At 40.4% G+C, this 22,002-nt stretch overlaps 1 protein-coding gene across 1 annotated transcript; it reads right to left on the reverse strand.

Moving 5' to 3' along the window:
* Positions 1-1,032: 1,032 nt before the first annotated feature.
* On the reverse strand, positions 1,033-16,757 carry ABRAXAS1 (abraxas 1, BRCA1 A complex subunit). Its single transcript, XM_052642131.1, has 9 exons — positions 16,671-16,757; positions 13,191-13,281; positions 11,252-11,288; positions 8,506-8,572; positions 6,420-6,613; positions 5,439-5,558; positions 4,377-4,461; positions 1,930-2,044; positions 1,033-1,563 (listed from the first exon to the last, which is right to left on the reverse strand). Exons 1-9 carry the CDS (start codon positions 16,755-16,757, stop codon positions 1,133-1,135), a joined length of 1,227 nt encoding a protein of 408 aa, XP_052498091.1. The 3' UTR covers positions 1,033-1,132.
* Between the last annotated feature and the right edge of the window lie 5,245 nt (positions 16,758-22,002).

A 22,002-nucleotide genomic window follows, 5' to 3' on the forward strand; every position in this document is an offset into this window, starting at 1 on the left:
GCTAACATAAAAAAAAAAAACATCACTTAGGAAGTCACTGATGGAAGAGCAATGGTCAACGTGTGGGTTCAGCATTCCACCTGGACACTAAAGCATGATGTGTCTTCCTGGGAAATTCAGTTACAGAAAAGACATACAAAAACCAGACCATCAAAGTGCTCTTAACCAACCTCCACTTAACCAACTCACTGAACAGGGGCTTTACATCCTCCTTAAAAACCACATGGAAGCCCACAACTCTCTCTTACCTGTTGAGTTCTGTATTACCAAGAATTATTTTGTTGCCAGACCTGTGTCAGTTGTTTTTGTACTGATGAATATAAGCATTAAAAAGTTACTACTGCAATGAAAACCAAGTAAACTTTGAGACCTGATTAAAGACAACTAGCGTTTAAAAAAAGTCAAATTAGGTGTGGTTAAGACAAACAACATTGGAAATGGGAAATGAAAAAACCCTAGTAGCATTTTGTACTTAGGCTGCTTTGCAAATTTCTTTAAAGAATCTAAAACTGGGACTTACATAAGTAATGGGTGTGATTTACTTAGGAACTCCAAGTGTTAGTTGCTCAGTTGTGTTCGACTCTGTGTGACCCCATGGACTGTAGACTGCCAGGCTTCTCTGTCCATATAATTCTCCAGGCAAGAATACTAGAATGGGTATTCTTCCCTTCTCCAGGGGATCTTCCCAACCTAGGGACTGAACCCAGTCTCTCATACTGCAGGCAGATTCTTTACCATCTGAGGTACCAGGGCCAGGGAAGCCCAGGAAATCCAATACATCCATAAAAATGTTCCTGGACCTACAAAAGTTTGACAAATGAATATATATTTCTGCTTTGAGTTAAAATGAAATCTCTGTGATAGACACCATCCACATTTATTTGTATGTATCATTTGAGTCCCACTTAATGGGCTTTTTCACCTAACTGAACAAGTGCTAATCCAAACACACTGCATTACCAGGCTTGTTCTGTACTCAAAAGATTCTGGACTGATTCAATTTAAAGTATTTTATAAAATAAATGCACTAGAACTTCCCTATGTGTTACTGCAAAGAGCTGAACACAGTTAAAAAAAATACATTTGGCTTTCCCCTTCAGCTGATCAAAATTCTCCTTTGGGCCCCAAAGCATCAGAAGGTAGGAGACTGTGGATATTCACCAGAACCCTTCATTCTCTCCATCTCTTCATCAGTTTCTGGGCTGCTCACTGGGAATGCTTTTTCTTGGTTACTACTATATGTTTTAGAGGGTCTGTTCTGTATCTCTCCCAGCCGTGACTTCTTGACCTGCCACCCATCATCCATGTCTGAGGCTTTCCGCTTGGTCACCGGCAGGGCACTACGAGCTGGACTCGCTTCAGGAAAGTCTGTGTATTCCACCATTAGGGTTAGATTGTGGACCCCACTGAGAGGGTGGGTGGTAGTACAGCTACTTCCAGAAATGCGCCTATTTTTCAAGGAGATAACACATGAATGGAGAAGTTCACAATCCGGAAAAAAGGTCCGTAAAGCTTGACAAAGCAAAATGTTCTCCTGAGGGTCTTTTTGGACATTCTTCTCTCCTAAACAAGCAAACAAACAGTTCAACATACGGGATCTGTACTACAAAGCTCCTGTATTTAACTGTAGGTAAAGTCAAAAGGACTTTAAAGAATTCTACCAGATTACCTAAATTAAGAAAAATGGTAATCCCAAATTTGTATGTCACACTATCCTAATAGGAAATTAAAGTTATATTTCTTAATATCAAGATAGTATAGCTACAGTAGTACCATGTTCTTTGTTGGGTGGGTTTTAAGAATATTAGTACAAGTTGTTTTTAATCCCCAGGTGGCAAGTTCATCAGTTAGTGAAGTCACCTCATCCATAATTCTGAGAATTTTTCTGTAAAGCAAGGAACGTAGTGAAAACGTGAACTTTCTACTTACGTGTTGCTTGCAACTGTGCTTGTTTTCTTTTTTTAATTTCTCCTTTTAATCTGTTTACATCATTTAGTAGTTTTTCTACAGCTCTCTCACTGTGTTCTACTTTTTCGCATATACTCTGCAAAATAAAATAATTTAAGGGCACAGCTAAAGTTCCAAATTGTTACTACAGTCTAGGTTCACAGACAATACAAAATCCTTCATAGCATATAACATTGATTATTCCTCTTTAACATTTTATTTTGCAGTTTTCTGAAGGAATAAGTTCCCACTTACAGTTTTATCATTCAAGTTATTTCCTAGATAATACAGACAAAAGATATTTAACTTGCTTTGAAACATTACTTTGAGATGCATAGTTACTGCAAACCTAACATTAAGAAACTAACAATAAGTATGAAAAAAAGTAAATTGTTTTACAAAATAAGACTACTGATGATTTTAATTCCTGTAAAACTTGTTGAAATGCAGAGTGGTCTTAATGTGTCATCAGTTTTTTTTAAGTACTAACACCCTTTGACTCAGTGATTTCATTTTGGGAATATATCTTAAATAAATTTATATATGATGGTTCTCAGTATCAGATCAAAACAACTAATTTCCAATTATAGTGTAGTAAGCCTGTTTTAGTGCATACCTTATGGCACTTCTACCCAGCCTACTTCTCATGAACTTACACACCCTGCCCTTAAAAGTTCACCAGTAACCTTTCACCAACCTGACCCAAGCAGAAATACTACAACAGCCAACTGGCAAGTCCCAATCTCTCAAACAGAAGAGGTCTAAATGCAGAAGCTATAGGTTAGCTGCTCTCTGGTCAGCCAGTGGGTGAGTAAACAAGATCGGTAGAGACCGTGAAGGAACCCAGCGTGCAGACACAGGAAGTCCAGATGGCATCCGAGCTCCTGGTTCTAGTTCCTTCCTAGGCTCACAGACCTCTCCGTTCCCTAAATTAGCCCAAGTTGGTACTTTTAACATAAGAAGTCTAATATACCACTCTAAGAAATATACTATTAAAAGGAACTAAAATGAGAAATTAATGATACATCAAATAAAAATCATGACACAAATTTCTCTGTCCCCATTACTGTGTACAGTACGAAAGCGCGTATGTATTAGGGGAAAACTGAAGAATGTGACAAAGTGCAAACAGTGCACTTACAGTGGTAAGATTCTTCATGCTTCTCTGTTTTCTAAAGTTCATATAATGTAGTTCATATTTTAAAAAAAAGCACAATATTACTAGTGTGTAAAATGTATTAACCCCGTTTCTCTGGGTGCACTGTATTGATGAGTACGGTGGCCACGGAGCATGCTGCCCAGATCCCCATCTGCAGGAAGCACAGCTGACCGGTGGCTCCTGCTGCTATCCTTTCAGTTCTACTGCTGGTGTGCGCTTAGGTCATGCTCCCCCTGGGCCTCTCTTAGCCAATGACTGAGCACAGTGAGGGTATGAGAGTCTATTCCTATAGGACACCTTTGCTCAGACTCTGCATCACCTGGCTGAAGTTTTTCTGGCCGTGGAGTCCACAGCTCTTCCTACCCCCTTCATCCCCCTTCCCCTGTCTCCTCTCTCAGGTGTCAGACTTAACACGGCAAGTCTCCCTGCCACTCTTGGGCTCTCCCCTGTATTCTTCAAAGGCCTAACAAGCCACCTGCACGTCTGAATGCCCATGTTGGTGTCTACTTCTCAAGGGACCTGAGTGGACACAGTGAGACAGCTCAGTACTGTGGCAATTTGCTTCCCCTTTTATCCTGTGAAAGGGTCATATATCCCTGCCTACTACCATGGCAGCCTCTGGCCAGTAAAATGTGAGAGGAGGTAGGTGACATGCCAGCTCTGAGCAGAAGTTCTAAGAGCTGCTGTGAATTCCCACCAGCTTTACTGCTCTTTTCCCTTTGTCATGAGATGAACATGTCCCACATAAGGGCTGGACCCCAGAATGAAGATGACGTTTAGAACAGAAGCAGAGATGCAGCCTAGACACAATGTCAATCAGACAACTTTTATTTCTGTTGATCACTGAGATGGAGGTCTTCATTAATGAAGCTAAACTAATACAAAAACTTATGTCTAGTCAACTATGAAGCTGTCCTCTGAGTATATATATTCAGTGATCAATGTGACATGAACTCTGTAAGAGATTTTTAAAATGTTTTAACTGGAGGATAATTAACTGCTTTACAATGTTGTGTTGGTTTCATCAGCCATACGTACGTGCATGTCCTTTCCCCCTTGAATCTCCCTCCCACCTCTCCACCCCCATCCACCCCTCTAGGTTGTCCCAAGCACTGGGTTGAGCCCCTTGCACAGCGACTTCCTGCTGGCTATCTGTTTTGCATGGTAATGTGTGTGTTTGAGTGCTACTTTGTCCATTCATCCCACCCTCTCCTTCCCCCACTGTGTCCACAAGTCTGTTCTATAAGAGATTTTTAAATGTTTAACTTACCTTTAATTCATCTTGTAAAGAACTATACATTTCATTTATCTTCTGCACCTCCTTTAAAGATCCATCTTCTTTAAAAAATTCAGAGCTATAAAAAAATTACCATTTCTTCCAGGCAAATGTACAGAATTCATTTTAATAATACAATGAAAAAACTTCTTTGTAGTTGAGGAACAATAGAAGATTGTTTTTATTGGTTTTGCAGGGACCACAATTTTGTTAACCTATTTGTATACAGCAAAACCAACCAGAAAACCTAGTTCATCTATCTTCACCTCAGCAAACTTTTTAGTCTCCTAAATACTACTTCCAGGACTCAAAGGAGAGGTTAAGTGAAAGCAGAGAAAGACTGAAGGAGATGGGTAGAGGACGGATCTGTCTTGGCAATGCCATCAGTCAGTTATCTTACTAAGTTCAAGTCATCATTGATTGAAAAAAGCAACATTACATATATATACAAGAAAAACAATTCTAAGGCATGTTTTATAAAACTCCCAACTGAAGATAAATATAAAACTTTGTGTCTTAAAATCAATGAAACATGGTATAAGGCACTGTTTAAGCACTGTGGGAACACAAAGATAAATAAAATCGAGTTCATTAGTCTCATAAAATTTACATTTAGTAAGTACCCTACAGTACCAGTGTTGTGATTCCTGCCATTCATTATTCCCTTACTGTTCACAAAACTTAAAGCTCCACAGTCAACAACAGTGTGAGTCTTGACTAAAGCCTCATTTTTTAAGTTTAATATACAATCTAATTTTTCACCTTTATAATCTGAACTGCTGCCTTAGAAAATTATTGTTTTGGGGCTAGCTCCTTATTCTAAGAGTAAATATGTCACAATATGTAGGCTGTACACTACCACCCCCTTTTGTATTTGACAAATGGACAGATGCTGGAAGGAAATACAGAGAAGTTAAATCGTTTACTTAAGTAAGCTTGAGTAATGTGGCCATTCGTCAGTTTTCCTTTCATTTTTATTCTCTCGTGTAACAAAAAATTAACTTCAAAAAATCAGTAGGAGTTAAGTTTAGTGGGAAAGCAGTTGAGGAATCTCACCTGTGTGTTTTTACTGCTCGACTGAAACCAGCAGACGTACAGGAACCAGATGTAGTTTTATAACCCAGCTGTTCGGACATGCCCAGATTGGCCACCACTAAAGGTATCCTATGAAAAAGTCTGAAGAAATAAAAATTTTAAAAATAAATTAAAAATAAAGCGAAAAACTAGCATCTAGTTATTAGTAGAGACTACCTTTTCCTACAAGATTAAAAAACAAACCCCATCCCTTACTACTTACGCAAGAAAAAATTTATTGATTTGAGGCAAATAGCTTTTAAAAATTGTGAGATGTACATAGTGTAAGATTATTGTGTGAAAAAATACTTTAATGGCTATTTTAACTGATCACCACACGTGAAAATAAGGTATTACCACTGCGATTCATCCTATCTTTCATGAATTACTCTTCACTGGTACTCTGTGAACTTCATTTTCATACTCTATGAAAATGCTGTCTATATTTCCTGTGGAGAGTCCTATTAACTCATTTTGGTGGATCAACAAGAAACACTTTGTTTCCTGGCAGAGGTCAAGAGAAAAGCTGCTCAGGTACACAGGCTTCAGTTCTACATTATATTCCTTAGCAACTGATACCTAAAGCACGTGGATTTTTTCCACCTTATGGCAAATAACAGCAAATTCTCAGTGTCAGAAACTCAAGTCATCATTCCACTGTTGTTTAGTTGCTAAGTCGTGTCCAGCTCTTGTGACCCCAGGGACTGTAGTCCACCAGGCTCCTCTGTCCATGGGATTCTGCAGACAAGAATACTGGTGTGGGTTGCCATACTGGACTTCTAATTTCCTCATCCGACCTTCATTTTCCTATCTATAAAGAACCAATGTTAAAACAGACCAAAAAGAATCACTGTGACAACCTAATGCTAATATACGAAAACAGTAAGCCATAAAAAGTACAATGAAAATATTGAGCGCATTTTTCTGTTATCTGAAAACAGCCAGTAACCGGCCCACATTTACCCTTTCTGAGGCTTATATAAGGCGTGCTCCAGTCGATGAGTAGAGCAGCTTTCTGTTATTATACTTGGTGTTAATAACAGAAAAACAAGTTCCTGGCTTGAAAGATGCTGCTGTAAGTTTCTGTGAAGCAGTCTCTCTCTAAATGTCATGATCTGGTCTGAATGACGTCGCAATTTGTACCAACCAACCACATCCTGAAAGAAATAATATATCAGGTTGTATACCTTCATGGTTACAATTACTATGTGTCTTACTGTCATAATTAAGTAATGAAACTGACTATCTTAAAAATGGCTTAATATTCAGCAAGATTTGGGGCCTAAATAATCAAAACAAACACTTAAGAATATGCTTTAACCTTATACATAGTGTGCAAACTGACTTGCAGTTAAATTAGTTCCCATTCAGTTAACAGTGCTACAATTTTATTCAATATGGATTAAAGGAAAAATTAACTTCCTCTAGTTCTCTTATGGCATTTTATATCTTAAATCTTAATCTTTAGTCAAAATTTAAATGAAGAAAATGTCAATGAAAACCAATTAACTTCCTGTCTGGATCCTTGGTTTGCTAAGGAAGTAAACTGAAGCAAATAGCTTTTAATTGACATTTATACAACAGGCATGTTATCACAGATTTCGTTGCAAGATTAAGATCATATGGAAGGGTTTTGTAAATTATAACATGCTAAACAAATGTGTTGTTAGTATCACTAAACCTTTTTCTTCAAACTGGAAAAATTCTCATTTACTGGAAACAGTACTAAAAGAGAAAAACCACCACTTTGGAGATCTCTGACAGTTTCAGCAACTAATTTTAATGTTTGAGTGTTTAAATTGAGAAAATTAAAATTACTTTTACTTAAAAACTAAAACATTTTTACAAGTACATTTTTTAAAATTTACTTTTATTTGAAGGATAATTGGTTTACAATGTTGTGCTGTTTTCTGCCATACATCAACATGAGTCAGCCACAGTTAATACATATATCCCTTCTCTCTGAAACCTCCCTCCCACCCCATCCCACCCCATCCACCCCTCTAGGTTGTTACAGAGCCCAGGTATGAGTTTGCTGAGTCATACAGCAAATTCCCACTGGCTATCTATTTTCAATATGGTAGTGTATGTTTCCATGTGACTATCTCCATTCATCCTACCCTCTCTTTCCTCCCCTCCTCTCCCCTCCGTGTCCATAAGTCTGTTCTCTGTGTCTGCGTCTCCACTACAGCCCTGCAAATAGGTTCATCTGTACCATCTTTCTAGATTCCATATATATGCATTAATATACGATATCGGTTTTTCTCTGACTTACTTCATTCTGTATCATAGGCTCTAGGTTCATCCACCTCATTAGAACGGACTCAAATGCGTTCCTTTTTATGGCTGAATAATACTGCATTGTATACATGTACCATAGCTGTGCTATCCATTCATCTGTCGATGGACATCTAGGGTTCCTCCATGTCCTAGCTATTTCCAAGCACATTTTTAAATACCCAAATAAAATTGGAGGAAAAGCTCAAACACTTTCAACAAGCGATGCTTTTTGAAAGAAACTTCTTTTACTAAATCTACTTTTATTCTCGACTAAGAGATCAAGAAGTTTTAAGGGGAAATAAGTACCAGGAAAAAATGTTGTCTTTGGACAAAAATGTTTTTTGATCATTCAACAAGTTTTAACTCAACACCAAGCAGGCTGGGGAGGATCCAGATGGGGTGCTGTGTGGGAAACCATCCCTGCAATAGCAGAAACTAACTGTAGCCATGGGAAAGGATGGCAGTGGCGTGAGTCCCTAGTGATAAGCGGTGTGGGAAGGGGCATGGTGGGGATGGAGAAAAGGGAGACACTATGTAAGCCAGAACAGCCAGGAGGAGGAGAGAGCAAGATGAAGACTCTTAGTGACTAGCCTTGCTTTCAGAGAAACCCCTCTGAATTTCTGAAAAGAACAAGTCTTTCCTCACCTGCTTTACAGAAGACTTTGTGAAGACAAATGCTGCTTGAAAGTTCTGTCAAAGTATTACACATTTTCAGGAGCTTACAATAATACATATAATACAAAAAGAGAAAGGGTAAATCAGGGAATACCTTCTTGACATTTGATAATATTTTCTTCAGCGCCTGCTCATTTACTTCACCAGAAGAATTATAAAAGCTATAAAAGACAAAATTAAAGGCGTTTGAAATAAACTAAAAATATGATGATTTTGTTGGCACTTTTAACTTCAGTTACTCCTAGCCCGACAACCCAACATTCATAGACTTACTTACCTGTTAGATGAAGTTCTAAAATAAATAGGAGAGAAAGCTCTCAAATGAACAGACTTAAAAGTGGTAGAAATATGTGGTCCGTAAGCAATTAAAAAGGAAAAGGAATGGAGAAACTTCAAGGGGTAAGTATAGGCACCACATTTTTTTAACCTAAAACAAAACAAACTATCCATTAAATACAGGTATTTGTAAGTTCACATAGCTAGTTCACAATTTACATACTAAAACTTTTTTTACAATAATGACACATACAAAAGAATGTGTAATGAAGCAAATCAAAAAGAAAACAATTTATTCATTGCTAATTCCAAAAGCTATACTTAAATTAACAGAAGTGCTTTAGGAGTTGGTTGATTTTTGGGGGGGTCGGGGAGGGGATAGGTATTAGTTTAGTGATCTCTGTTCTGTAGCTGGAATGTTAAATATAGATAGGAAATGTAGGGAGAAGTGAAAAGTATTTCTACAAGATTCTAAAGCACTGACTTCCAGCTTTCTTTCCCCTCCAGGGCTGGGAAATATTTTCCTCCTTTTTAACTTCCATTCTAAGATCAACAATATTCTTTTCGATGATGAGATATCTGTTATGCCAAATTCCTGACAAATACAATTCACTGTAATAGGCTTTTACTGGTAACTCTAATCTGCACACTAAAAAAATTCAGCTACGTAAAAGTGAAAAAATATATTCTAATAGGCAATATACTTTTTCAACTTACAAAACAGACAAATTAAGTGTTCTACCTCTAAAGGGGAACAGTTCAACTCACTGAACAGACTCTTCCATCTCACCTATTCATTCCAACATGAAAAATCTAAATACAAGAGTTTATTCCTGTGTTTTCTCTAGGATGATCCACTTCTGAGCTTCTCAAACTGGGAAACAAAGCAACATACCAGAGTGTAAAACAAACAGCAGGAAAACAGTGTACATCTTCTGTGCAAGCACTAATTTACGTGAAGCTTTTGGGAAAGGGGGCATTTTTAAAAATAGAAATACACTGTGCAGCAGAATTCAAGTTAGACTGCTTAATTTTTTTTTAAGTGACTTTCAGTTTCAGGCTTCAGTAGGCTGTTTTCCAGATTTCTGAGGTAAGAGGATCAGTAATTTCAGTAGAAAACATTAAAAAACAATGTATCAGAGCAGTGTTGATAAACCTGTGCTGTAAAAAGGCCAGAAAAGTAGATACCTTAGGCTTTGCAGAACAGTCTCTGTTACACATTTGTCAGTCATTTTAACTCTTAAAAAATATGTTATTTATGGAGGGCCACATAAAAACAGGTCATGGGGCCACAGTTTGCCACCCTGCATATTAGAATACAAAACTGAGTGCTAAGGCTTATCCAGCTCGGATTCCATGAAGTATGGTATTGAAAGACTGTTTAACACGTGTACCTGTATCATTTAAAACAAGAGAGAAACAGTACAGCATGCTGTAGGATTAGAACTTAAGAAATCTGGATCCTTCTAGTTTTGCTCTACTGCTAACCTGTTGGTTATTCCGTCCCCTGCCCCACAATTCTGTAAACCTAAAAGGCTGAGGCATGGGTTCCTTATCACTGGATCAGACCACGTCCTCAGCTCTAAGAGTCTTAAAAGCTGGTCTAATTATGCAAAGTGGTTGCCAGGAGATACTGAATCACTTATTTTTTTTTCATTTTCCCTCCTTAATCTATTCCTGCCCGAGAGTTCCTCAAGAAAGTACTCTTTATGAATCTCCACCAAGAATCCCTCATTCAAAAGGTATTTTCTCATACCCATTGTATATTAGGCAACACAGAGGAGCTGTGCCCCTTTCCAGTACAGCAGTTTAAGACCACACTAAGCCTCCAGCGGTGTTTCTCACCTTCACACTCTGCTCTACCGCAACTCTCACACAACCTCAGAAATGGTGCATACAGTGTGACTCTAAGACATTCATGTACCGTTTACATAAACCATAAAGCTATTTCACCAAAACCACACCATATTGTTTTATGATTATAGTGGCTTACTTTATAGAAGTTCATTGATTTGTGTACTTTTCTATGTATTATAAACCTCAATGAAAAGTTTTTAACAATATCACAGCCTATCAGGACTAAGAGTACTACTACTATCTGTAGGGTTAAGAGCGTAGGTTTCCACCCTTGAAAAACAACAGGAAGCAGGTTAGATAAAGAACCTAACCAGTTAATAGACAAAAAGTAACATTAAAAAAACAGAAGTGAGGCAAAACCGGAATAAACAGATAGGAAAAAAGGGCTGCTGCTGATGGCATGAGAACATGTCACTGAGTTTATAGTATGTGATGAGGTGATGGGGGGGAGAAGCAAGAGCAATCCTCAAGGCAAACTGGTGCCTGGGAGAGGCAGTGAGGACCAGCTGAAGGAAGCAGATAAACACAGAGAAAGAACTGTTAGACAGGGCCAAAATGAAGAGGTGAATTTTCAGGTATTTAAAAAGTCTTTATTTTAATCTGTACCACCATGTATAACTTGTAACTAAGATACTTTGTTAGTTTTAAAGATTTACTTGCAGATAATAATTTTCACAATGGATTTCTGACTTGCTCTTACTACTCACCTAAAAAGCTGATAGCATGAAATGTATTTCTGAATGTCTGGGGGAAAAAAAAAAGAATGTTTAGTTATGATTACATTAATGATCACTTGAACAACATATGTCAAGCATTTCATGCCGGGATTTACATTACTGTTATCTCATTTAATCCTGACAACAAACCCACATGATAGATGTGATTATTCCTTCCATTTTAAAGACGAGGCAACAGGCGGAGAGATTAAGTAGTTTACCTAAGCCACTGGTGGAGCCAGAATCTCAACCCAGAGCCTCACTTGTGACTAAAACTCTACATTCTTTCTAACTAGGGTTAGCAATGGCTACACAAAAGACAAAGTCACAGTTGCTATATCCACTGAGTTCTGAAATGGTAATGCTCCAATTTTACCCAACAAAGCTGTTAAAGGAATTATCTGTTATTCCAACTGGTTGTTTCACAAAGGATTTGTCAGTGTTAATTGTAGACTAGAGAAAAAATGTTCAACATCTCTTAAGAGGTGAATTTTATTCTCCTGTCTGTAGAAATACTATATCTAAATACATCTAAATTCTGGTAGTTGCAGATGCTGTGCAAACATTAAATTCTGTCATATAAGACATCATTACAGATCACATAGGAAGCAATTCATGTAAGAAGTATCAAGATGAATATGGTGTTTCCTCTATCATTCCAAACTTTCAGATCCCTCAAGATTCAGTAGGGAACTGTGAAAAGACTGAAAGACTCACATATGATCATACAAGACAATACAAGCTCTTCTAGGCACCCCATCTTTCTGTGTTTGTCAGAGAGCATTTACAGGATCACTGTTAACAGTCATCACCAATCTCTCAAACAGTTCCTGTGACGTGTCTTCTCCTTGGGGAGATTCTAGCCAAACTACCTGAAATTTCCTTAGTCACTTAAATCAAAGACATCAGTTTGATCATGGAGAATTTGTGAGTCTTCATCTATATGAGAAAACCTAACACCAAACTGCTATAGAAGAATCTTTCAGGTAAATATCTGTAGGTTGTACTTTTTTCACTTATCAAACTGGTGAAGACTGAAAGATTTGATAATACCTAATGGTGATACGGCAATGGCACCCCACTCCAGCACTCTTGCCTGGAAAATCCCAAGGACGGAGGAGCCTGGTGGGCTGCAGTCCATGAGGCGGCTAAGAGTCAGGCACGACTGAGCGACTTCACTTTCACTTTTCACTTTCATGCATTGGACAAGGAAACGGCAACCCACTCCAGTATTCTTGCCTGGAGAATCCCAGGGACAGAGGAGCCTAGTGGGCTGCTGTCTATGGGATCGCACAGAGTCGGACATGACTGAAGCAACTTAGCAGCAGCAGCAATGGTGATAAGGCCCAACCTTTGGGCTTCCCTGGTGGCTCAGAGAGTACAGAATCTGCCTGCAGTGCAGGGGATCTCAGTTCAATCCCTGGGTCAGGAAGATCCCCTGGAAAATGGAATGGCAACCCACTCCAGTATTCTTGCCTGGGAAATCCCATGGACAGAGGAGTCTGGTGGGCTACAGTCCATGGGGTCTCAAAGAGGGCTGAGTGACTAACACTCCAGTTATTTAACCAGTAAGTTTTTTTAGTTCTCATCTTGCAAATTTTCTGCACCATTTTACATTTTACTCCAACCTGTTTTACTTTTTCTCTCTTGCTTATTCCTTCTTTTGCTGGACCATCTTCCTGCCACTTACATGTACACAGGAACTATGTTTCACCCTTGTCTCCCGACACTAATCTTAATCTGCTTCCTATGTCTCACACTGTTTCTTACTTTAGGGTATAGCCATATCTTTAAGAAATGAGTGCGATATATTGTCCTAAAATTTGCCTTTAAAAATTCTTATCTATTCCTTAACAACTTAAAAGTAACTTATGCTGATCCCTTTCAGCATAAACTATCAAAATAGGAGACACAGAAATAAGTGACTCACCAATTGTATAAATAACTTCAACATCATCCATCTGGGAATCAGTGATGCTGTTCTTGGCTTCACCTTTCACTTCCCCAAGGAGAAAACCTTCCTAGGAGGGTAAGAATAAGCAGTATATGGAAAACACCAATAGGATTACCATTCAGTCACTTAATTAACCAGTATTTCCCAAGACTTTTACAACATGGGTAAGTGTGTGCTACCAACAGGGACATACTCAAAAGACCAGGGGCACTTTGGTTTACAAGGGACACATGACCAGTTTTAAAAACACCAGTAGAAGAGACTGTAAATACCACTGTGACTTTAGCACTCTTGGAAGCACAAAAGGCTTAAAGCCAGAAATGAGAGCACAATGTTTAGGAAGGAGGAGCAGCACAGTTAGCCTTAGAAAAGAAGACTCCCGTTTGTAAGTGAAAGTCGCTCAGCTGTGTCCGACCAGCTGCGTCTGACGCTTTGCGACCCCATGGACTGTAGCCCACCAGGCTCCTCTGTCTGAATTCTTCAGGACAGGATACTGAAGTGGGTAGCTGTTTCCTTCTCCAGGAGATCTTCCCAACCTAGGGATCGAACCCAGATCTCCCACATTGAAGGTGGATTCTTTACTGGCTGATCCACCAGGGAAGCTCCATCTGTAAGGAAAGCTTACAAAGAGTCTGCCTGCCAATGCCAGAGACACGGGTTCGGTCCCTGGGTTGGGAAGATTCCCTGGAGAAGGAAAATGGCAACTGGCTCCAGTTTTCTTGCCTGGGAAATCCCATGGACAGAGGACTCAGGTGGGCGACAGTCCATGGGGTTGCAAGAGCTGGACACAACTTAGCGACTAACCCACCACCCATCTGTAAGGAAATCATCATAGGTAGAAGGAACAGTGCCAATAACCGACCATCGTAAATGACCAGGGGCATCAATGGCACAGGCTTCTGAGAGTCAGTGGTGGCTTCTGCGCTATGAAATGACACAGGGTGGGCTTTTTAGATTAAGAACCGTGCTCATAACTAATGAATTGGAAATCAATATCAGAGTCTGCTTTATAAAAGAGGAGCTTGGTTCTTTTTAAGATGTAGGCATTTTGCCACAACAGCAGTGACTTCTGTGAATTTCAGAGAATTCAATTATTTCTCTTGGTACATTTAGAGACAAAATGTGCTTGACAATGAATGTTTAATCTTTATAATTAGTTAAGACTATTTTTAAAAATTCATTAAAAGAAGAACGCAAAATAATGTTTCCACCAGGTGAGTCTTCATTAGAATCAAAGGGGAACGATCCACAATCTACTCTCTAGTGTTCTAGGCAAAGCCCTGGAAAAGAGACAACAGAAGACAATACAACTACCCAGAAAACCACCTTTCAAAGGCTTTAGGAAAAAGATCTGAGAAGCAAAGCCCTAACAGTACGGTACTTTGCAAGTGCTAATCCTTTAAGCTACACAGGATTAGACCCATTCTGTTTATATTTACACTAAGATATTTGAAGATAATTTCCACAACACACGTATTTTAAATCATCATGTATTTGCTCTATGCTAGGTGTTAAGCTACAATGTAATTTAAATTTGCATACATTAAAGCTATCCATTCCAACCTTATTAGTTAAGTCGCTCAGTCATGTACGACTCTTTGCGACCCCATGAATCGCTTTGCGACCCCATGAATCGCAACACGCCAGGCCTCCCTGTCCATCAGCAACTCCCGGAGTTCACTCAAACTCAAGTCCATCGAGTTGGTGATGCGACAGCTCATCCTCGGTCGACCCCTTCTCCTCCTGCCCCCAATCCCTCCCAGCATCAGAGTCTTTTCCAATGAGTCAACTCTTCACATAAGGTGGCCAAAGTACTGGAGTTTCAGCTTCAGCATCAATCCTGCCAATGAACACCCAGGACTGATCTTCTTTAGAATGGACTAGTTGGATCTCTTTGCAGTCCAAGGGATTCTCAAGAGTCTTCTCCAACACCACAGTTCAATTCTTCAGCGCTCAGCTTTCTTCACAGTCCAACTCTCATATCCATACATGACCACTGGAAAAACCATAGTCTTGACTAGACGGACCTTTGTTGGCAAAGTAATGTCTCTGCTTTTCAATATGCTGTCTAGGTTGGTCATAACTTTTCTTCCAAGGAGTGTCTTTTAATTTCATGGCTGCAGTCACCATCTGCAGTGATTTTGGAGCCCACAAAAGTAAAGTCTGACACTGTTTCCGCTGTTTCCCCATGTATCTGCCATGAAGTGATTATTAGGATCGCGCCAGAAAACTATTTTGGAAAAGACAAGCCTTTATTACAAAATGAAAGGCACAAAATTTAGCAGAAATCACAAAGCTCGGAACAGTACAATATTCTCTAAACCCTATTAGCAAGTTACTAAGCACTTCCCTGGTGGCTCAGACGGCCAAGAATCTGCCTGCAATGCAGGAGGCCTAGGTTCGATTCCTGGGTCAGGAAGATCCCCTGGAGAAAGGAATGGCAACCCACTCCAGTATTCTTGCCTGGAGAATACCAAGGACAGAGGAGCCTGGCAGGCTATACAGCCCATAGGGTCGCAAAGAGTCGGACACCACTGAACGACTAACACAAAACACTTACTCTTTATGACACTATTTCTCGGGCTCAAAGTTTTACAGTGGTTTTTAGTTTCATAATTGGAGAAGGAAATGGCAACCCACTCCAGTGTTATTGCCTGAAGAATCCCAGGGACGGGGGAGCCTGGTGGGCTGCCGTCTATGGGGTCGCAGAGTCGGACACAACTGAAGTGACTTAGCAGCAGTTAGTTTCATAAACATAAGTTAAAAATAGGCTCTATTAAAAAAAACCTACTTCACTACTTAACTTTATCTAGAGGTTTTGAACCTAGGCAAAGTGTGAAGTCAGCATTTAAATATTTAATATTGGAGGTTATACTTAAATGTTTATAAGCGAAAGCTGAGGCCATAGCTTAATATATTTGACACCAACGCAAACAAGTCAGATACCCGATATACATCTTCTCCGCGTACTAAGACTGACGCCAAAATAGCCACGGTGGCATCATCCATCTTTCCTTTACAAGCCATCCATTTGAGCAAAGGTGCCCACCTGCGGCTCCGCAAGGGAAACACCGAGTCGTCTGGGAAAACCACGGTCGGGAGCGAGGAGCAAGTTAACCCGCAACGTTCCGAGCCGCGGCGGGAACGCTGTGTGAACTTTCTATTCCTTCACCGCCGAGTTCGGCCAGAAAACGGGGACTGCCGAGAGACACGGGGGCGTGCGGGGCACGGAAACGCAAACACTGGTTGCGAGAAGGGAGCTGAACCTGAAGAAGGAACCTCTAGGACCTCCCGGGAGCGAGAGAAGGCAGCTCCGACGGCAGAGAGCCTGGGCGTCGGCGGCGGGGAGCTCACGGGCGGGACCCGAGCAGCGGCGGCCCGGAGGTCGCCCAAGCGCACGGGGTTGGGGGGCCCCTTCCGAGGCGACGCCGGATCCCGCCCCCGCCCTCGGCTCACCGTGTCCGAGTCGGTGTTGAGGTGCTGGAAGGCGAGCGCGCCGAGCACAAATCCAGACAGCACCGCCGACGTGCTCTCGCCCTCCATGCTTCCGTCGCCGCCGCGCGGCCCCAGCGGGCGGGGCGTGGGCGGGGCCGAGTGAGGAGGCGGAGTCGCGCCAGGAGGCGGGCCTACGCCTGCGCAGTGGCCACGGCGCGCTCCGCCGTGCCGCGGACCGGCGGGCGAGGCTCGGGCGCCCTCTGGTGGGAAGGCCGCGGCGAAGAGGTTGTAACTAGTGCTCAGGTCCGTCTTTCTGGGTGTTGGGCAACTGCCCTGCCCAGGGCCAGGTATAGCGCCTTAGTAGCACTCAGGGGCCCTGGCATACAAACGAAAGTATGGAAGATGAAAACAGCTGACAGAATAGAAGCATTGCCTAATAATATCACAATGGAAATGCCACGTTTGGAGTTTTCACAGAGTCAGATGCTGCACTTTACCATTTGAAACTTCTAGAATACTAACGACAATGTCAGAGAATGTCTCTTCTAGAACTCTCTAGCGATGTTCCATCTCGTGGAGTGAGGGAGAGGGATGGATTTCTTTGAATGTTTGCTTTTAGAAAATTGAGGACTCAATTCAAAGAATCTACAGACTGTTTAACCTTGTTCTGACAAGTTAGTGATAGTTATAAACATGCTGATCATTTGATAAGGGTGCTGCAGAAACCAGTAATTAAGAAACCAAGCACCACAGTCAGAGAGTTGGAGAACTCAGGTTTATTACGCTGGCGGGCCCAGAGAAGTTAACACTCCAAGCTCTGAGCCCCGAACAAAGGGATTACAGAGTTTTTATACACAAACTATAGTGGGCATCACTAGCTGCTAATAGGCTGGTTTAAACTAAGGGGTTTTGCATACCCGGGTACAGTGGTCAAGATGGGGAGGGGGATGCCTGACCTTTCCACAGACAGGCATGATTAAGCAGGTTTGCAGGGGCTGGACAATTGGGAAGAGCAGACAAGGATGAGTGAGATTAGCTCCAGTTCCTAGTATTGTAAGTCCCCACTTTCTGAGACTACGTGACCTACGTGATCCAGACTTTGCAAGGGGCAAGCTGAATTACAGAAGTAGAATGAGCAGGAGGTTATTTAAAATTTTAACTTGCCGTCTTCAAGGGGAGTAGGAAGATTATGAATTAACAATTTTCCACACGTGATATGTAAAGCTATGGTTTTTAAATGAAAGCTAGCTATATATCAGACTACTGAATTAAATTAATATTGCTTGTTTCTGGGTTTTGTTGTGTAGCAGCCATATTTGACTAACATATTGAAGACATGTATAGCATTAAAAGTTATGTTTTTTCTCTAAAATTAAGTTTCTTGCTGTCATTTCAGCAAAGTTACTGTTAATACAAAAAGATTTTCACTTAAGTTGTGTTTTATAGGTAATAATGATATAAAGGATTAAAAACTTTTTAAAAGTTTGTCCAAGAGAATGAAAGTTAACCCTCACATACAAGAGCGAATGATTTTTGACATGGTTGCCAAGACAATTCATTGGGGGAAGGACAGGCTTTTCAATAAATGCAAAAGAATGTAATTAAACCCTTACTTTTTGCCATATACAATAATTAGCTCAAAATGAATTATATACCTAAATGAAAGACCTAAAACTAGCATTCATAGAAGAAAACATGGGGGGAATCTTCATGACAGTGGATTTGGCCATGATTTTTTCGTAGGTAACACCAAAGGAAAAAAAAGATGAATTTTATTTACTCATCAAATTAAAAACTTTGTTGATCAAACGAAACTATCAGGGGAGTGAAAAGGCAACGTACAGAATAGGAGAAGTATTTGTTAATCATGTATCTGATAAGGAATTAATATCCAGCGTACATATAAAGAGCTATAATTCAATGACAGCAGAAAAAAAAATTAGCAAAGGACTTGAGTAGACTTTTCTGTAAAGAAGATGCACAGGTTTCCCGGGTGGTGCTACTGCTAAAGAATCTACTTGCCAATGCAGGAGATGCAAGAGACCTGGTCTGATCCTTGGGTCAGGAATCCTTGGAGTAGGAAAAGGCAACCCACTTCAGTATTCTTGCCTGGAAAAATTCCATGGACAGAGGAGCCTGGTGGGCTAAGTCCATGGAGTTGCAAAGAGTCGGACATGACTTAATGACTGAGCATGCACTCAATAAGTACACGAAAAAATACTTAACATCACTAGTCATTCAGTCCAGTTCAGTTGCTCAGTTGTGAATTGCAGCACGCCAGGCCTCCCTGTCCATCACCAACTCCCAGAGTTCACTCAGACTCACATCCATCGAGTCAGTGATGCCATCCAGCCATCTCATCCTGGGTCATCCCCTTCTCCTCCTGCCCCCAGTCCCTCCCAGCATCAGAGTCTTTTCCAGTGAGTCAACTCTTCGCATGAGGTGGCCAAAGTACTGGAGCTTCAGCTTTAGCATCATTCCTTCCAAAGAAATCCCAGGGTTGATCTCCTTCAGAACGGACTGGTTGGATCTCCTTGCAGTCCAAGGGACTCTCAAGAGTCTTCTCCAACACCACAGTTCAAAAGCATCAATTCTTTGGCACTCAGCCTTCTTCACAGTCCAACTCTCACATCCATACATGACCACAGGAAAAACCATAGCCTTGACTAGATGGACCTTTGTTGGCAAAGTAATGTCTCTGCTTTTCAATATGCTATCTAGGTTGGTCATAAGTTTTCTTCCAAGGAGTAAGCGTCTTTTAATTTCATGACTGCAGTCACCATCTGCAGTGATTTTGGAGCCCAGAAAAATAAAGTCTGACACTGTTTTTACTGTTTCCCCATCTATTTCCCATGAAGTGATGGAACCAGATGCCATGATCTTCGTTTTCTGAATGTTGAGCTTTAAGTCAACCTTTTCACTCTCCACTTTCACTTTCACCAAGAGGCTTTTTAGTTCCTCTTCACTAGCCATTAGGGTAATGCAAATCAAAGCCATAATGGCCCACTATACAACGTAGGGAACCCTGCTCAATATTCTATATTAACTTAAAAGGGAAAAGATTTGAAAAAGGATACTTGTATATGTATAACTGATTCATTTTGCTGTACACCTAAAACTAACACAACATTGTTAATCAACTATCAATATAAAATATAAAATCACCTGGAGAAGGAAATGGCAACCCACTCCAGTCTTCTTGCCTGGAAATCCCATAGACAGAGGAGCCTAGCGGGCTACATTCCATGGAGTCACAATTGAGTTCTTATGTCTGGTGCTGCTATTGAGTATTCTGACACTGATTGAAATTAAGTAGTTATTTAGGTAATTGTTATTTTTATCTGGCACTTAATAAATGTGTTTATATTCTTAAATTTAAAAAATAAAAAAGATAAAATCAACTCTAATATAAAATAAAAATTAAAAAACAAAAATGGTGGCACAGTGGATATGAATCTGCTTGCCGGTTCAGGGAACACGGCTTCGATCCCTGGTTCAGGAAGATTCACACGCAAGGAGCACCTAAGCCCATGTGCCTTAACTACTGACTTGAGTGCTGCAACTACTGAAGCCCGTGCACCTAAAGCCGGTTCTCTACAATAAGAGAAACCACTGCAATGAGAAGCCCGAGCACCACAATAAAGAGTAGCCTTCACTCATCACAACTAGAGAAAGCCAGAGCAAAAAGCAACGAAGACCCAGCACAGCCAAAAATAAATAAATAAAATTATATCTAAAAAAATGCCAAAAACTTTCATGGCAGACCACAGCATATTCATTAGGATAGCAATGGTATAATAAAAAAATTCATTTCGTCTTTGTTCCTGCATCCAGGAACAGAGTTCCTAAAATCCTGGTAATCTCCAGCATGATAGTAGTGTCTTCCGTACGCGAACGTGATTGTTGGGGAATGAGAGTGGTGGGCTAGATAGGTTTAAGATGGGACCTAGTTTCCAGAAAGAGGAAGACTTGATTAGAGGATTGAAACTTTTAGCCCCACTCTCGACTTCTTCTCTGGAGAAGGGAATAGCAACCCACTCCAGTAGTCTTGCCTGGAGAATTCCAAGAACAGAGGAGCCTGGTGGGCTACAATCCATGGGGTCAAAGAGAGTTGGACATGACTGAGTGACTAACACTGACTTCTTAAGTGAGAGGGGCTGGAAATTGAGTTTAAATCACTAATAGGTGATGATTGAATCAACTGTGCCTAAGTAACCAAACTACCGTTAAAACTAAAGAATGGGGTTCCAGATTAAAGACTTGAATGTCAGGCCTAAAACAATTAAAGTCACAGAGAAAAACATAAGCGGTGCACTCTTTGACTTCAGTCTCAGCAATACCTTTCCAGATACTTCTCCTCAGGCAAGGGAAACAAAAGCCAAATTAAACAAATGGGCTCCCTCATCCCCAGGCTGTTTTACCCACTCCTGTGCATTAGATTTTGGGTCTCCAGCCGAAGGAAGGATCCTGCTTTGTCAAATTTTCATGTTGATTTGTCTGCCTGACTACTGATTGCCCCAGGCCATGCTAGGTCAGGTTTCCCATTCAATTCTTTGCTTTCTAGCTTTTAAAAAGTTCTTCCAAACTGAGCTAAATAGAGCAGACTTGTTGGGGCATTTTAATGTTTCGGGACCATCAGGGGGTCCATTTGGTCCACCCAAGCTTGAATAGTGTTCCTTTTCTCAGCTCTATCAATGTACGTTTTATTCATCCCACTTCTTAATAACCACCTGAAGATTTCCACCTTATGGCTCTTCCCGCTACCTTCCCCCATTTTCTTCTTCACTAATTAAAAGTCTCTGAGATGCCTTGATACAGGAGCCTCATGCACTGCAGCAGGAAACATCTTGGTGAAGCCCTAACATGGGCTGCAATTAGATTGAGAGAATACTGTATAGAAATGGAAGAGTTGATGCCTTCTCATTTATATCTTATTGCTTTAAAAATGCTTATATATTAAAGGTATCGACCTTGTCTGTCAAATATCGAAAGTATTTTTTTTCCCAGATCACTTCTAACTTTTACACGCATTTAAGGTAAACTATTTTTAATACAGAAGCTTTAAAGCTTTTATTCATATCCTTAATCTTTCTGTCTAAGGTATCATGTGTAGGAAGACCTCCCTGTGTCATGATTAATAACCGTTACTCTTGAATAAGAGGCAATTACTGATTAAGACTAATGCCATTTGCTGAATGGAATCCAAGCAGAGATCATTTACCAAAAGTCTAAGCACTGAATCCATACAAACAATAGAATTGCTTTAAAAAGATTTTTAATGGTCATTTGCTTCTTTCTTCACTAACTGTGAAAGCTGGAGCAAGAGAAAATACAAGATGAGCCCGAAACATTT

The sequence above is a fragment of the Budorcas taxicolor genome, chromosome 6 (assembly GCF_023091745.1).
Source record: "Budorcas taxicolor isolate Tak-1 chromosome 6, Takin1.1, whole genome shotgun sequence".
NCBI lineage: Eukaryota > Metazoa > Chordata > Mammalia > Artiodactyla > Bovidae > Budorcas > Budorcas taxicolor.

Coding starts and splice junctions, on each gene's coding strand:
- ABRAXAS1 (XM_052642131.1), bottom strand. CDS start 16,757: ATGGAGGGCGAGAGCACGTCGGCGGTGCTGTCTGGATTTGTGCTCGGC. Junction 13,282..16,670: donor TCAACACCGACTCGGACACG/GTGAGCCGAGGG, acceptor TTACCCTCCTAG/GAAGGTTTTCTCCTTGGGGA. Junction 6,614..8,505: donor TATTATCAAATGTCAAGAAG/GTATTCCCTGAT, acceptor TATTTCTTTCAG/GATGTGGTTGGTTGGTACAA.